The sequence below is a fragment of the Melospiza melodia genome, chromosome 1 (genome assembly GCF_035770615.1).
Source record: "Melospiza melodia melodia isolate bMelMel2 chromosome 1, bMelMel2.pri, whole genome shotgun sequence".
In the NCBI taxonomy this organism is placed as follows: domain Eukaryota; kingdom Metazoa; phylum Chordata; class Aves; order Passeriformes; family Passerellidae; genus Melospiza; species Melospiza melodia.
The window spans coordinates 44,803,240-44,820,934 of record NC_086194.1 but is presented as its reverse complement, the minus strand read 5'-3'; the positions used below and the strand labels follow the sequence as shown (position 1 = coordinate 44,820,934).

Sequence of the window (17,695 nt, the reverse complement as noted above, 5' to 3'; positions counted from 1 at the left end):
AAATTATCTTGGGCATATTACAAGAAGGGTCTCTTATCCCAACCTGTGCCAGTCAGGGAGTTTAAAGAAATTGAAATAAAGCTTTATTAAGATCAAATACTACAAATATAGGACAATCACTCCCACACGTCTATCTAGAAGGAGTTTAGGACAGAAGCTACTCACCATGAACATACAAAATTGTGCTCTGAAACATTTAAAACTCAAATTAGGTGCTAAATTAGGCTTACTCCATACTGCTTTTGCTTCTATCTAAGGGTATTCTTATCCTCCTTTTTCTTGTCAGATTGTTTCAGGCAACTGTATGCATTTTGGCTTTATGTGAGAATTGCCACAAACCTCAGATCTAAAAAGCTACAAAAGTTCCCTCTATTGCCTTATACAGCTGTGGGAAACAACTTTGACAGAGCAGATGAGGGCTCTCTGAGTCCTAGAAACAGTGGATTCAGTTCTTTAGGATAAGGTATTTCATCAGAATCTTGCAGCTGCCTGAAAGTTAAGAAACACCTGTGACACCACCACCCAAGACTCATGGTGTGCCTGCAAGAGCAGTATAAGCATTCATGCTGGTTGGGTTCATCTGGTTTTCAGAAAGTTACCTGCACCATGATGATTGGACCTCCATTTTGATAGAGATAAGGCCTCATCTTTGGCAAAAGGACACCCATCCATCTCTCTACTGCTTTTAGGTAATCTGTGATACACAAAGTATACATATTTCACAACTTTTCTGCCTTTTTCTAATTTTGTTTTAAATTACATATGGGTCATCTTTACATAGTATTCTAATTATGTAATTTATGAACAGCATTTAATGAACAGTTTGCTCTTATACTTGAACAAATGTGCTCTTCTACTTGGTCATAAATGCTTCCAATACAGTTTACTAAAAAATAAAACATTTAAATACTGATGAACTTGGAAAATTATCAAAAGAACTTCATTATGTCTCACAGGTTGTCATAATGCATTAGAACAGGAAGAAAAATTCAACTGTTGATCTATGTACTATTTTTTAAATAGATAATTTAACCACAGTCAGCAGAACTGAAGTTGGATATGATATCTATATATTCACCCCCTACATTCACTCCAACAAACACATTAACCTCCTGTCTCATCTTATTCTCCCATGTCTGATTCTTAAACAGGAGCACATGAGAATGCTCTAACTTGCTCTGGACTGCACACTGAACAGCCAAGAAAGATCCCCATTATGACTGGCTGTGGCAAATCCAAAAACCTCAAGGCTGAAGCATTCTTTTCCTCAATGGTGACAATGATTCCCCTCTTGGCACCAACTTGACAATACCTTGGAAACTTTCTCCCCTACTTTAATTGTTCTACACACTTTTTGAATACACGCTTCTAATTAAAAGCATTGAAGATTTTACTCACAAGAAAACTTGAGCTGAAATATGAATTATCTAGTAATGGCCTCAAACAGAAAGTTGCCTTGCTGTTACAGTGTATTTTTAATGGCCTTTTCTGATGCCTCTACCTGAATCAGAAGACCTGAGAACAATAGATTTCTTTTCCAACAGCCATGCAGGAAGACCTCCCTGGGAAAAGAAAGGGAAACAGTGACATATTTAGGACTCCTAAGAAGAATTTAGCCTCTTATTAAGACACATACTGAGACAGGAAAACTGATTTTCTACAAGTAGTAGTAATTCCTAAAGAAAAAAATACAGAGTAAGTTTGTATTGTAAGAAGTCACTTAGGATGCATGGATTTTAACACACTACACCAAGACTCTTGTCTAAGGATACATCAATGAGTAAGTCTGTTTACTTTAAGAAATACTTGCACTAGATTTACCCTAGAAGTGAGCTGTTACAAAAGGTTGTATACCATGTCCCATTCTGCACAGATGTAAGGTCCAGCTCTCAGGATAACAAGCAATCCAGTGTCATTGGCAAGCTGCAGGAAATACTCTAGATCTTTGCCACCAAAAAAGTCATACGTGCCCATCTGGGGTTCGTGGTAGTTCCATGGGACATACCTATTAAGAGAGAAAATCACCTTCCATTAGGAAACTGAGACTAAACCTGAATTCTGGAAAACAGCTACTTGCAGTACATGCCCCAGAGATCAGTAATGCTGCTGATCCTTTGCATCAGTAGAAGACAGGAGTAACTCTCTGGCCTTTCTTCTGCCAGGTATTTCATACAGCAGAAGGCTTTAAAATTGACACTGAAATTAGGGTTATGTCTGCAGGAGTCCCTAACAGAGCAAGAACAGGTTCTGGTAGTGCTGTTGTGAAACCATGATATCTGTTCCAAAATTAAATAAACAGATTTGAAGCTGGCAAGGCAGCTGGCAGCTGTATAGTGGTGGGAGATTGATGAGGAGATGAATGTGGTAAACCACTCATGAAGGAGGAGGCCAAGAACAAGCACAAAACAGCACGTGACCCTTCATGAATGGATCACCCAGCTTGCACAGAGAACACCAACCAGGCTCTCAGGTCTATGCTGCTGCCACTGCAAAGAATTTGAAAAACACTTAAGCCTCAAGTCATATTGCATCTAGGTCCCAAAAGTTTTCATTGACCAGGAACAATGCAAATCCTGGAAGACTGGACCACTGGAAGAACAATTAAGTTAAGAAATGTTAAGGTGTCCAAGAACTTGGACAAAGCAAAGCTTAATTTCAACTAAGTAACAAAGATGTCAAACAAGCACATCACCATTTGAAAGAACACCTCTCTCCTACCTCTAGGACTCAGGAGACCACAGCCTCAGCACAGAACATCTCACAGAAATAAAAAAAAAACCCACTTGGTTTCAAGACAACAAAGAAATAGAAATCTACCAAATACCATGAGCAGTGTTGTAGCTGATAATCCCTGCTTGACAACCATGTTGTGTTTGCCATGGTACTAAGTGGCAGTCTAGCACAGACAGACTAAAATTAGGGATGAGTACAACCCGAGCAAGGATTCAAGGGAATGTGAAAACTCATTCCCCTAAAATTTCTAAAATTCCCAAAACTGTGTCTAGTCAAGCAAAGATCCTCTAAGGCAACACTTTCTTTACTGCCTGGGTTTGTTAGTATGTTCCACATTTAATTTTGCAAAAACCACCCAAGAGGGAAATAAAGTCCCTAAAACAATGCTTTCAATAAGGAAGAAAAACAGGAACCCTCTCATGAGTACACTACTAAAATGGTCATATACAGACAGACATGTACATGAACATCAAATACAAAACCTATAATATTTCAACCTTCGTGAATATTATAGCATCTCAAATGCCAAAATTTTAAGCCTCTGTTTGAAAAGATAAAGCTTCAAATTTGAGTGCCAGGATGGAGTCAGAGCAATGCACTCAGGCATCAAAATGCAGATTTTTCTTCCATGTGGTATATTTTATTTCTGTGTCAAGCTGCTCTAATTGTTTCTGATGCACAATTAACTCACTTGTAAAAAAAACTACATGTGCATTTAATGAATATATGAACCATATGAAAATACACCCATTGAATTATCAACTTGTTCAGAAAGAAGTCTTAAGGTTTAAATGCACTTAATACTGTCTGAGGTGAGGATGAAAGGTTTTCTCCTGCTCCCTTATGCTCAAGATGGAAGAAAATAGAAAAATCCTTCCAGAAACAGTTTTAATTTATGTCACATGCTTGACCACAAGACTGGAAAAAAAGCAGATTCTAGCAGAGAAAAAGGGAAGAACCACAAGAAAAAAACCTATTTGAAACCATTGTTTTATATAATGAATCATGATAAAAATTTATTTTAAACATTGGTCTAAAAATGGTTACTAAGACACTTTAATCCAGCAATACATTTTCTACAGCTAGTGATGGTCTCAAATGAAATAATTGAAATTGTTATCTTTAGTGAATATATTTGTTACACACCATTGTCAAAATTTACAGTCAGTTGTTAATCCTGTACTGCTTTAGCTACAGAATAATGAACTTATAAAGGAAAATCTCATTCTTTTTCAATCTTTTCAATCTCATCATCCTTTTTTGAAATATGGTATTTATTCTTTATTTGAGTTTACTTTCCATTTACACACAATTTCTAAGCTTCATGCTATAACCTCCCTTTCTTTAGAAGTTACAGCTTTCCTCTCCTATTTCAGATATTATCAACAGGCAAAAAATCACACTTCAACTTCTTTAATGTACAGATAATTCTCTCTCTAATACCAGGCTGGGATTATCTTAATAGTGTAAAATTTAATAAATTGTACTATTTTCATCAATGAGCATGCTAGTTAGATTACTCATTTAAGAGTCTTTAAAAAAGTCTTTAAAGTCTTTAATTTGTGTTTAAATTTTAAATATTTCATATTCTAAACAGCAGCTCCTTCATAGAAGGACTTTGTACAGGTTTACACCCCTCTGTTCATTAGTCAACAAATACAGTAAAACAAAGAAAATGCTCAACATTCTTTAACTTTCTACGAGCCTGTAAAGGTAACTGTGGATTCTTCCAGGAAGCATCTCCACTGATCAGTAAATTCTGTATACATCTTCTGCCCCATCTAGTGGCAATTGTTTATCTGCTCTGCACAAAACAAACCCCAGACCTCCCGTGCTTTCCAGATGCCTTCTTCAGCCAGCACTCATTTCCAGCTGGCAGACACAGTCCAGAAACTGAAAACAAGGACCTGTGTGACCAGACACCTCTGCTGAGGTGGGGAGTGAGCTCCTCAGCATCCTCCTCCACCACCTTCTGGGACATCACACCAACCACATTAAATTTCAGCCTGCTCTTTAGAAGGGGTAAGCCTTGATCTCTTAGGCTTTAATATAAGATCAAGCTTACTGTCATCTGTTTTCTCATGTTCTGTTATTGCTTAAGGTGTTACCAGGTGCAGACCATTATATTCATGTACTGACTTCACCTATTCGAGAGACCAGGAGGAATTGCTGCCTCAGTCATGAGCTGAATGATGCATCAAGGCACAGGCAGCCTTTTGGAAAAAAGGCTGCAGAGAACAGGAAGGAGAACATGACTGGTTTGGCTTTATCCACAAGATATTTACAAGCACAATCCCATAATATAAGGATCCTGTTTCCATTGAAGTGGTAAACCTCACTGGGAACGCCTTGATAAGAACAAGGAAGGTTCCCATATTTCAAATTATAGCAGGACCATTCCCTGTCTTGTGGAAAAAAATCCCAAGCAACAAAATCACAGTCTTCAGATGAGGCCTCAAGATTGAGAATCCAACCACCACATTCTGCCAGAGAGTTTGGCAGTGCTGCTGCCCATTCATTCCAGAATGACTTTACAAAATTTGTACCTCTGTCTCTTGCTAGCAGTATTACTGATCCAGGAGAGAGTATGCAGAAGAAGAGAAAACAAAAACCCAATCACATAGACCAATTTCCATTTTTTTTACGAAAATCACACAAAATCACAGAAGATTTCTTTGGGGTAATATGAATACTCATAGATTTATCTCAAATAATCAAAAGCAGTAAGACTTGATTATCGACAAACCTCAAAGAAAAACAAAAGGTTTTTTTTGTAGGTGAGGTGCTTTTTTAGCATCAGGAGAGACAGTGATTAGTGTCAGATGGAAAGACACATGGATTTGACTCTTGTAGAAAATGCAAGGCACTGGAGCACTTTCTGCTTCTAAAGTACACTTTTAGATTTATCTTTCTGCTTCTAAAGTACATTTTCAGATTTATCTTTCACCATAGCAGCAAAAATCCAGATGTGAGCAATAATCGGAGAGAAAGTCAAAGAACCTCAGTCTGCTCTTAGAAAAACAGGAGGAGACTAATAAAGCTGTTATGATGTGATCCAGCAGCAACACCTAAAGCCACAGTTGCCATAACCACTTGCCAGCTGCACAGCACCTTTTGTGCCAAAACAGACACAGCTCAGCTCTCCCAAGACCAACACAGATCAGCTGGCACCAGCAAGACAACAAATCTTCACTGCTTCCTGCACAGCAGAAAGATACTAAGGCAAAACAGTAAAGCAGAATAAGAAGTCTCAACAAGGGAAAAAAGCAGAAAAGAAAGAAGGAAACACCCACCTTGTTAGTGGGAGATCACAAATGAAGAGGGAGAAAGCAACAAGAAAAAACCCAAACTGGCCCTGCAGCAATTTTGCCATTAAACAACAGTGACAAAGGGAATGGAAAAAAAATATATCTATCTCAATTCCAGTGATGCATCAGAGACATGAAAAGGCAATTTAAAAAATTTTAAAAGAAAAAAATGGACTATTTGAAAAAGCTGGAAATGAACAAAGGGCATTGAAAACACATGGGTGTTGGGAGGAGGAAGAAAATTAATGAGAGACATAAGGGAAGTATGAGACACTATGGATCACAGGAGTAACTGATCATAGGGTCAGTCACAGGCTGACCCTCAAGCCAGACACCAAAAGGCATAATTTCCAGTTCCACTTTAAATTACTTTTATTTCAGCAAAAAGTAATTACTTGGGCAAATCCAGCAACCTGGTCCTGAGCAAGTGTGTTTCTTAATCCCATTGCTCTTATTAATGTGAGCAAAGACAGAACTTGATTCCTTAATAGAAAAAAACAAAAACAGCTACAAAACCACTCAACAGAGTGACTGCATCATCCCAACACAGGCAAGAGTCTTAAGATATGCAAAAAAATAGAGAACCCTAAATTTGGAAAAATTCAACTTTTTTTTCTCTCCCTGCTGTCTGTTCTTCAACTACTAACTCTGACTAGTCTCATCCCCGAGGGTACAAAGGAACCATGCAACTTGCAGGTCTAACAACAATACAGATTTCAAGGGTGAGAAACCATTCCTGGAGAGCCTACAAGCTCTGCACTGTCAGAAGCTGAACTTTTTACAGCACAAATGCAGGTGGTTTCAAAGAGAAGCTCTAAGCCTTGCAATGACTTAAGAAAAGAAAACAAACCTGTTTGGGAATTACAACAATTGCCTGAAAAGACTGTGCCTTACACAGTACCACTTCCCTTGTGGAAGCCATGGCAAAAATAAGAGAAAGAATTTGTGCCTCATCTGTTGAATTAAGTACACGACCAGGTAGAAGAGACAAGGACTAGGGGTTTTGCACACACACACACACACAAATGAAAGCTGTTTAAGCTTTTTCTTTTTAAATAAGTACACCTAGCTCCCCATCCATTTATCTAAATTTAAATGCTTCTGGTAAAACAGCTTTTAAATGTTACTGCAGTATTCACCAACATTTTCAAGGCTTCTGAGTGATACCAACCCAGGCTTGTACTAACAGGTTATTGTTTCCTCACACCTAGTCTGCCTTTTGACCAGAGAGTACAGTGTCCCTGGCAGAGGCAGAGCATGTATAATTGTTCCATAGTTGCCAAAGTTCATAGTCCAACAATTTATTTCAGTCACACTTGCACCCTGGGTTGTGAAGCCAGAGGAGTAGCCTACCATCAGGGGAACAGACTGCTGGTTACAACCTGCCCAGCTGCCCCCATTTATGTGGTCAAAAGTCATCCTGTACTACCCTTCACTTCTCCAGAGCTTCCTCACCTATTACTGGAAAAATAATAAACAAGTAACAATGGCAGGCTCTTAATGAGTTCTCATACAGCTCCCAGGACCACAAATCCATCAGAAATCAACAGCTACTCACGTTTGAATGGCATCAAGCCCTGCCATCTTCATCTTCAGCAGGCGGTCCTTCCAGTAATACGAGGGCACCCGCGAGTAGTGAATGCTACCGGAGATGTAACGGAAAGGTTTCCCATCCTTGACAAAGCTGTTGGATTCATAATCAATCCCAAAACTCCTCCCAGGTACATTCTGTACACAAAACCAAACCAAAACAAAAAAAGACACAGTGTCATTTTTTTCTGCCTTGAAAGACACAGAGAACAGGCTATACAACATCTGTGGGTTGTCTACAATAGAAGATACAATGGTCCTAAAATAAGAGATGGTGAATGACTTTCCTCTAGCTATCTATAGCCCACCTGAATCTTAGCACAACAAATCAGCAGAAGGGAGTCAGTGCAAAGTGTCACAGGATAAAAGAACAAGGAAACTAGTAGATATAGTTGTTAGAAAACACACTCCCTCCTGAAAAATGGAGGACAAAATTGCTAAGCCAATATGCCTATCCCCAGACTGTAATTACACAGAGCAACTGAGATAGCACTTTACAATCATTTCAAGACTACAAACTCCAAGGAGGAAGACAACAGCATGTTCCATCTGCAACAAAAGCATTATTTTACAGAAAACCTAAAAAATGTAGGGGAAAATGTCCTAGATACACATAGCAATTCAAAGCATTCTGCCAACAGGGAACAAGTGAAATTGTGTGGTGGATGTGTAGCAACAAGTATGAGAGGATACAGCAAGGAGCTGACAGGGAAACACAAAAAGGAAGTGCTGCACAGCACTGGCTTTTTATGCTCTGTTTCCACAAACTTGGACCCACTCTTATGATTACTTAATTTTATTAAGATAAATAAATCTTGATTCAACAAAGGTATGGGCATGTCAGGCCTTTCCAAAATCAGGACCACACAGAATTCAGAAATACAAACCAACTGCTCTGGAATAAATGTAACTCAAGGGTTAGGATTCTCCATAGGAAATTATGATGCCACAGTAACTCCAGGCTGTTAGACCTCAAGCAAACTATAGCTGAAAAGGATGTACAGGTAGGTATAGCTGCTTACTTCCTGTTCAATTTAAATGTATGTGACTTTTTCCTGATCTTTCATTTATAACCTGCATCCTGACAGCTGGGCATGCTGCACTAGGATGGAATTGTCCCATATGTACACGTGAAGGAAACTATTATACCCTTACAGACACCAAGCAGATGTTTCATATTCTTCAAATGTTTTTACTCTAGGGCACCGTGACAAGTCACAGCACTAATGCAGAGCTGAGTGCTTCAAAATGAACATGACTAAGAGGAACTCTGAAACCCAACACAACAACACAGAAAAGAAACCCAATAAAAGCACCACTATGGATAGAAGTACCTTACACATTAAAAGACCATTATCCCTGGAAATAAGGAGAGGTGAAATAAATTGCTGTGATGTCCCTCTGTAAGAGGATTTTAGCTTCCTCATTCAGGCTAACCACATCAAGAAGTCTATGGAAAAGACACTTAGTTCCATTCATGGCAGAGAACTGTTGAGATGATGAATGTTAAAAAAACTTTACATGCCCTCAGGGACAGACACTTATGGCAGAGAGCCATGGCTATCTTAAAACAATTAAAGGGAGGTATTAATTATGAAAGTGGTAATCACTAAACCAGTTACCATTTAGAAGTCGGGATTTTGAAGCTGTGACCATGGGTGTAAATCACCTTCCCAACAGATACACTTCCTGCCACAGTGCTGAGGACAGGGAAGAAGCTACCAGAATACTTCGAATTCACCTCATTCATCATTCATTGTAAACAGACCTCCTTCATGATCAATTCCTCAGCATTACTTCATTGTCAGGGGATGATCCAGAGCTTGCAACAAAAACAAGAGAGCTGTCCTCATGAATTCATGTCAGGCTCTGCCAATACTGTATACTCACCCTTGTGAGCATGCAGGGAATTCACTCCCACTTTGTGTCCCTTGAAGATGGGGTAGTGGCTCTGCTCGTTTGGTAAGCAACGCAAACAGCACTGGTTGGGATGCCACTTCCTTCATACCAACTCATATCAGTGCCCAGCTGGAAATTCAGACCCTTACAGGCAATGGTATATCATGTTGCACCCTACACCCTCAGAGCATACTCATATGGAAATGAGAAGAACTAAAGAATTTGTCCTTGCTTAAATCGAGTAAGAGTTTATTTCTGCAACCTTAATGCAATTTCAACATTTTATAATGTGCATGTCTCTTGACACAAATTTTTTTTTCCATTTTCAACACACCGAATGGTTTATCAGTGGCAAAAATCTCACATTCTCCAAATTTACAAAACCGTGGTTGTTTTTTTTTTCTTATTTAGAAAGCAAACAAATGCAGGTACAAATCCTCCATCTCTGAAGATTTTTAGCCTCTCTTAGACCAGTCACAGAACATCTCTTTCTCCACCTCAAGTATCAAAATTGAGAACCACAAATCACTCATTTTCTTCAGTTCCTTCCAAAATATTCTCTTAGTAACCTTTCTGTGCCCAGTCAGTGGTCCTTTTCTCAGCATCACATCCTCACCCCTGCTGTCTGCATCTTTTTCTCCTAGCAGGCTTTAGGCAAATGTAATAGTGGCCTTTCCCACTTTCCACTATGACTGATTGAGCAGTAAGGGTGTAGGAGTTTACAAAACTAGTAAGGTTTATTGTTGGTAGCTTTTTGTTGGTAAATAGAATGAGTGTGTTAAAACTATTCAGCACAAACTGCTACAATGCATACTGGTACAAAATGAAAGGTCACTAGAGGCCTCATAGTTGATTATAAGAATAAAGTTTTATTAAATCCCAACATTTAAAGCATTTGTTATACCACAATTTACATATTTTCCAATCCATTCTATAGTAATTATATAATAAATATAATTTTCACAAAGTGACGATACTATTATATTCTGCTATTAATTCTGACATTAATTAACTCCTCGTCAGCCCCCAATGAACTGGCCTTTTATAGGATGAAATATATATTCATTTAGTTAAGTTCTCTAGATTAAATACATTACACACACACACATAAAATTTACAAAAAAATTTTAAAAATTAAAAAATAAGCAGCACAGCAATTTTTCTTCATCTGAAATACTGAACATAGGTCTGCATTGTGTGCATTCAAATCCAACTGGAAAAAGTATAGAAAGAACCTTGAAGGACAGTTAGAGATTGCTGAGTAGAGAGATTACAGAAACGGTTCATTCCTTTTATCAAACAGAAAGTTGATATAGGATACTTTCCATCCATAACTAAAAAGCAAAATAAGAAAAGGCTTTGAAGTCTTTTGGCACAGAAAGAAAGCATTTAAAGTAAGAAGTAATCATCAGCAAACAACCTTTCAGAAGGAGAGATACAAAAAAAAGGGGCAAGAACTAAATTATATCAGGAGAACTCAACGAATGTATGAAATGAAAATGACCACTCCTAAAATGATGCATATCTGCTTCTGAAAGGATACATAATTATTTTCTAAGAGAGGCACACACAAAGTAATGAAGAAATTCTGAGACAGAAGGACCCCTTCAGCTATGTTTCTGCATACACTTGATCAGAATGAAGAGAGAAATAAAAAGGGCAGGGAGAAAAAAGTAAATAATATTAGCATCTCGCTGAGAAACTGACACAATCTAAAATCAGTCCCACAAATGCCTCCTGTAGAGGAAACTGGCTTAACAATTAGCCTTCTTAACATGGTAAGAACACTCAGTGCAACAAGTGTAAAAATCCTCCTGGACTACTGGCCAGGTGAGAATACTCTGCACCACTAAACCCAGAACACAGCTCTTAACTGAAGGCGAGTTGACAAGTAACCAGAGAGCAATCAAAATTCCTTCCTCATTCCCTCCTATGTCACCAACTGCAAAAAGCAGTGTTGAATACACATGGAAACCTTAGGATACTTAAACAGATACTATCACACTATCATAAAAAAAGTTTACAAAATTATAGGTGGTAAGAAACAGAAATTATCTAATCTGGCAAGCAGAGAGCATGGCTGGTAAGATACTCAGTCTTTCAGAAGAGGACTGACTTCTCCAGCAATTCCACTAACCTTTGTGACACATTTAGAGTATTTCTCATTATTCCTGAGTAAAAATGTAAGATGTTTGTACAGAGGAGCAGGATACAAAACTAGCATAGGAATTAGAAGCTCTGCCTGGGAGATGTTCAGAGTGGATGAAGTCAAACCTCAACATTTAACTTAAAAAAACTCTCAAGTTTACAAAGACTACAGTACTTTTCAAACACACCTCTACCTATCTCCTTCAATATGAGAACAGAAGCTGAAGAATGGAACCAATGTTTATGCTTGTGTGGTTCAGGATCACACAGGAAGGCAGGAAAAGACTGAACACCACAGCTCTGGTCTCCCATCCTCAGTCTCCTGGATAAGAACCACTCTTTCGCCCCATGCTGTGGGTCTGCCTGAGGGGAACATGGACACTGCTGGCAGAAAGGCAGAGCATGGAAAGCCCTGTGGCTACAGCTGCAGACTAGAGAGGCAGGATTCCCAGGCTCTAGTGGTTTGTGATATTTCATGCAGCAAAAATGAGGTGGGAGAGGAGAAGAGAGAAGATGCACAGAAATAGTGTTTCATCGGCCTGGACAAAAGTCTCACATTATTTTACATTCTGGCTTTCTTACATGAATGCAAAGATACAGAAACAAGAATTTGTATCAATTATTCTCTAATACCTCAAAAATCCCACAATTATGTTAATTTATGATAAGCCCTCCTATGAAAGATGGGAAGAAATCCTCTATTCATTATCCCATAGCAGTGTCTCTCATGTGCCCATCAGACAACCAGGACACTGACATGCAAATGCTCTTAAGGAAAGTCACCTGTTGCAGAGTTTAGTCTCAATAAAAGAGGACGCAATTTACTTAAATATTAAAGCCTTCAACAAATTTCAAGCATTAACTTATTTGCATTGTATTGAAATAAAAATTTCTCTTCTTGCAAGAGAAAAACGATGGAGGAGAAATTAGGCAGAAAGAAAAAAAATACAGAAATAAGACAAAAGACACTGAGTATTTCAGCTTTGGAATTAGTGCTTTATATAAGGAGGTTCTGTATGCTCAGACAGCAAAAGAAGTTAATTTTGGAATTCTCCTAATTTGCTTTTATTAGAGCTATTTTCAGTAAACAATTACTGGATGCCCAACTATTCTGGGGAAAATGCCTGAGAAAGACAGCTACTTTCACCTTTGGTGTCAGTCTCACCAAATTTTTTGCATGCTGCAGACAGCTAGCAGGATAAAAATATCCAGTCTCAATTAAAAAAAAAAAAAAAAAAGGCAACCCTAAACTATTAAACTCTTCCTTACCCATAACAATTCCAGCATACGAGTTTACATACTCAGTGCACATTCTTGCAGGCCTTTCTGCAAAGGACACATCAGTGACTTCACTGTACAAGCTCAGAACTTCACCTGCCTGAGATTTGGTAAGGCAGCTGCCTGATGGACACCAAACAGTGGAACATGAAGTAGCTGCAGGACACAGGTATTACTAAACATGCACAGGACACACATTATCTCTGTGACATCAGTGTTATCTTTAAGTGCAGAACCTCAAAATAATGAAGTCAAAGACATAATTATTTCAATAATTTAACATGTCCCAAATTTGTTTCATAGGCCCAAGACACAATTAGTGTTCTCTGCTCAAACTTAACAGAACCTACTGAAGTTCAGCCCAACACATCTCTGGCTTCCCTGAAAAAGGATTTGCTTTCATTGTAGAAGAGCCAATATACTGGCCAAAAAAAAAAAAAAAAAAAAATAGGAGTCTGTCAAATGGAAAACTCCTCAAGGAGAACGTAGAATAATCTCTGTTATTTCAGCTCTGCTGCCCAGTCTCATGGGTATTCCATAGTACATCGTCCCTGGGCTGACGTAGACGAAGGTATTCTGCCCAACTTGGTACAAGCCAACAAAGAATGGATTCAGCAGATAAGCTCCAGCATTTAGAGGGAAAATCTGCCCTCCATGAGTATGGCCAGAGAGAATTAAATTTATGTCTGGTCTCTCCTGAAGGGCCCACTTTGCAGCAATTGGCTGATGAGCAAGGAGCACTATTGCATGCTCACTGCTACAACCTCTGAGAGCTTTTTTCAAATCCATGCCATGTCCCGAATAACGCAACACATCAGCTTCAATATCATCCACGCCAGCCAGGCAGAACCAGTCAGAAGTGCTCTTTGGTGAAACAATCTTCACATTCTCGTTATGCAATGGCTGAATGTTAAATGATTTTAAGAGCTCGAACCAGTTGCTAACATCTGAGGTGTAGTACTCATGGTTTCCTGTGACAAAGTAAGTCCCCAAAGGAGAATCAAGTTCTCCAAGAGGCTCAACAGCAGGTCGGATGATCTTTGCCTCAGCATCAGAGAGGTCCCCAACAATCACGGTGATGTCTGGCTTTAAAGCCTTAACCATTCTCACTATCATGGCAAGCTTGGTTTTCCCAACCGTGGGCCCCAGATGGATGTCTGAAAGCAACACCACTTTCAGGTTATTCATTGCTGAGGGCAGCTTGTGAACTGGAATCTCCACGGAATTCACAGTAGGGGGCTGGGAAGCATTTAACAGCCCAACAACAGTCAGCACAACAGTCAGCAAGACTGCCAGAACTGGTTTCAGTGCTGTTCTGTTCTTGTTGCCAGTGCTTGCTTTAGCACCTCTCCCAGCCAAGAACTTGTAAGCCTGCTCTACAGAGCCTAGAGTGAAGAGGAAAAAGATGAGAATAATATAGGCTCCCAAGCAAGTGTAGGCAGCTAAAGAAAAGAAATAGGGCTCTTCTGCAACCAGAAACAGCAATGTAAAGAAGCTTGAATGAGCCAAAGCTAGAAACATGAACACAGCTATTTTCCACAGCATGAAACAGAAGGAGCTGGCAGCTGAAGACCTGGTGAACGTGGTGACTGTGCTTCTCCAAACATGAAGAGATCCCATCAACATGAGTGTATTAGCAAATAGTGCCATTTGCAGCCTTAGAAGCCAGCGCCGCGTCCTGAAATCGAGTTTTTCCGCCAGGTAACTCCGCGAGATCATCATGGAGAAGAAAACCACTCCTGCAGCCACTGCAGCCTTGGCTTCAATGGGCAGTTGCTTGAAGGAGATCATCTTTGCTTCCTGACTGTTCTCCTCTGTTCTGCAGAAGTCTCCAGAAGTCAATAATGTGGTTATGAAGGGATGCCTTGGGTCAACAAAGCCTGCAACCAGGAACCAGTATGAGCCGCTTTAAAATATTACACACATTCCCTTTTTCCCAGACTGCAATAAAGGACTGTTACTCTACACACTACACAAGATGCTGGGTCATGCAGAATCACTGTCGTAACGACAAAAAGGAGATGTCCTGAAGTGGAGTAAACCAGACAACAGAAAAGACTGGATGCTGGAAGTCTCCTTCCAAGCTCCCTGTCTGCCCCCCTCAATCATTTCTCCCCCATACCCCCTTTCCTTTTAAACACCTTTTTCTCATCAAGACTTCCTAATAGTAGATGGCAATACATCACAACGAGGATGCAATGAGTCCTGGGAAAAAACATTACAGCATTTGTAAATCCCGTACATGTTCTGGGACTGCTTCTGATATTAACTTAATACATGATTTCTGTTCTTCTTGCCAAGCAGTTGGCTCCATCTGAAAAGCAGGCATCACCCTGCATCATCCTTACCAAATGCAAGATGTTTTACTAACACATGCTACAGCAGCAGTGAAATCCCCATGGAACAGATGCAACTGTGGTCCCAGAAACTGCAGATGATCAGCAGATATCCCTGCCTGCTGCTGTGAATCAGATTTCTCCAAAGCCCTGGAAATCAGTAGGATCAGTGAAACTCACACTGTGTTTTGCTACTCGCTTCCAGCTCCCTTCCACTACAAATAGAGTTTTCCAAAACCTCAACATCTGTTCTAGTATATCCTGGTCTAACAGGATGCAACCAAGTTGAAAAGGGATTAAAATACCACACCCTGCTCCTTTAGATGGGAGTACACAATCTAATGCATGACTGCTCACAGACTGGAAACAAACAAGCAAGGATCAGTTATGTTTAAATGGTAGCAGAATTCCCTGTTTTGCTCTGTATTTTGCTTAGTCACGTGTTTCTATTAATGCTCAAGTTGCACATTGCTATTTAGAAGAAACCTATTGTTTTATTTTAGTTATAGATGAAAAAAGTTTGGGTAGTCTTTCATAACATACAACAGAGACCATGTCTGACATAATAGCGTCATAATAGCACAATTATTTTCAAAACACTTCCTGCCACACTTAGAGAAAGCAAGCAATCATTACAGCCAAAAATATCTCAGAACTAGGGCACAAAAGCAGCATTGTAGGGCTCAGCAGTGAGCCTAAGCCCAGAAGTCTGCAAACTCCAGTTTGCCAGGTTGCTTATCTGCTGCATATGTCCTCTCAAGCTAATTTAAAAGAACATGAGCACATCTGTGATGACAGGACCCTGATCTACTTTGAGGACTAGACCAAGTTTTTTGACCTAACCCCTTCCCCCATTGCTTGTGTCAGGGAACTGTGGGCTGATAAGGGAAATCGTGCCTGCCAGCCTCAGCTCCTCAAACCCTCTCCGTTGTTACTAAACTACTCTTAAGAAATAGTGCTATTTTGCACGTATGTCTCTACAGAAAACACCCAGAGCTAGGAAGATAAGAGCACAATAAACGCTCTACAGATTCAAGTCCATAGGTCCTCTAGGCACCATGCAATATTCTGTCTGGACAACAGCAGTAAGAAACACTGTTTAAATAAATGACAGGACCCTGGCCACAGTCTGTGGTTTGCTCCTTCATACTTCTTCAGCTGACACAGCTGCTACACTAGGGATGTTAGAGGGCAAATCTCTTGCAGTCATTTCTTGTTGAAAATGGATGTTGGAAAGTCTTGGATGTTGCTTATGAGCCTGAGGTATTTAAATGTGGCAAATCCATTTTTTTTTAAATTTTTTGAGTACTATCTGGTTTTACAACCTCCCATGGCAGCAAATTCTCAAAACGATGTGTTTTTACAGTATTTTATCTGTCTGAAACGAACCTATTAAATCCCCCAAAAGTGCTCATACTACCAAGTTTGAAGAGCATTTGTTCTTGCCTGCTACCTTCAAAATTTTGGAAGGCCCAGCAACAACCTCACCCCTAAGAAAGCACAACCGTGACCCAATCTTCCCTCCCATAAGGTCTCACATGATCTTGTTCAATTTTTCAAACATCTTTAACCACCCGTGCCTCATGCAACTACAACATCTACCACGGTAATAGTATCACTCTGCCTTCAACTCGAGGCACAAACCACGAGACCTGTGGAGCATGAGGATTCGTCCTTAGGCTGTGGGATTGCGTCCCCCGGGACAAGGCGGCTACAACAGAATCCATGCAGAACAGGAAAAACCTCTTTCCCTCCTCTCACACAGCACAGGAGGAGCACGTTTTCCCACGGCATGTACCAGCAGCGTCGGTACCGGTTCCCCACGGCCCCGGGTTGCTCAGCGAGGCCTCGGCCGATTCCCGGGCGCGCAGGGAGCCCCGGCGCCGGCAGCACCGCTCCGGCCGGGCGGCCCCGCCAGCCCTTCCACCCCTGCGGCGGGCCGGGAGCGGCCGGCCTGCTCGGGAGAACCGCACGGACCCCTCCCTGCCCCGGCTCCGGGATCTCCCCTCGGCGCAGCCACAAGCCCGGCACCCGCGCCCTGTGCGCCGCCCGTGAGCCCTGAATCGCTCGTGGTTTAAAAAAGGAACGAGGCGAAGCGCCTTCCTCCAGCGGCGGCAGGAGGCCCCTGCCAGCCCTCCCTCGGCCACGGCGGCCCCCGCGCCCCTCAGAGCCGGCCCCCGCTGCCCCCGGGTGTCCCTGGCGGAGGGGGAGGCGAGGCGGGCACTCACCGCCGCCCGGAGGAGCGCGGCCAGGGCGGCCAGCGGGAGCAGGAGCCGCAGCATGGCGGGCGGCAGCCAGGAAACGGCGGCGTCAGCTGACGGCTCCGCCGGGAAACGGCCGGCGCAGGACGGGCATCCCTCCTCCTCCGCCTCCCTCCCCACCCGCACCGCGGCAGCGGCGCTC

At 41.0% G+C, this 17,695-nt stretch overlaps 2 protein-coding genes across 3 annotated transcripts in view; both read right to left on the bottom strand.

The window, feature by feature from the left end:
• The window catches only part of GLB1 (galactosidase beta 1), a 41,448-nt gene that overhangs the window by 23,482 nt on the left and 271 nt on the right, over positions 1 to 17,695 (bottom strand). The window contains exons 1-5 of one of the 2 annotated variants that reach the window (XM_063156172.1): positions 17,521 to 17,621; positions 7,600 to 7,769; positions 1,855 to 2,005; positions 1,502 to 1,562; positions 600 to 694 (exon numbers count right to left, since the gene is read on the bottom strand). In XM_063156172.1, the coding sequence (XP_063012242.1) occupies positions 600 to 694; positions 1,502 to 1,562; positions 1,855 to 2,005; positions 7,600 to 7,769; positions 17,521 to 17,574 (531 nt within the window). In that variant the 5' untranslated portion in view covers positions 17,575 to 17,621. Of the gene's footprint in view, positions 1 to 599; positions 695 to 1,501; positions 1,563 to 1,854; positions 2,006 to 7,599; positions 7,770 to 17,520; positions 17,622 to 17,695 lie in introns of those variants that run through there. The other variant, XM_063156161.1, reaches the window with a different exon arrangement.
• On the bottom strand, positions 10,379 to 17,602 carry TMPPE (transmembrane protein with metallophosphoesterase domain). The gene is made up of 2 exons (XM_063156185.1): positions 17,521 to 17,602; positions 10,379 to 14,836 (listed from the first exon to the last, which is right to left on the bottom strand). The coding sequence occupies exon 2, from the start codon at positions 14,745 to 14,747 to the stop codon at positions 13,431 to 13,433; it is 1,317 nt and encodes a 438-aa protein (XP_063012255.1). The 5' UTR covers positions 14,748 to 14,836; positions 17,521 to 17,602; the 3' UTR covers positions 10,379 to 13,430.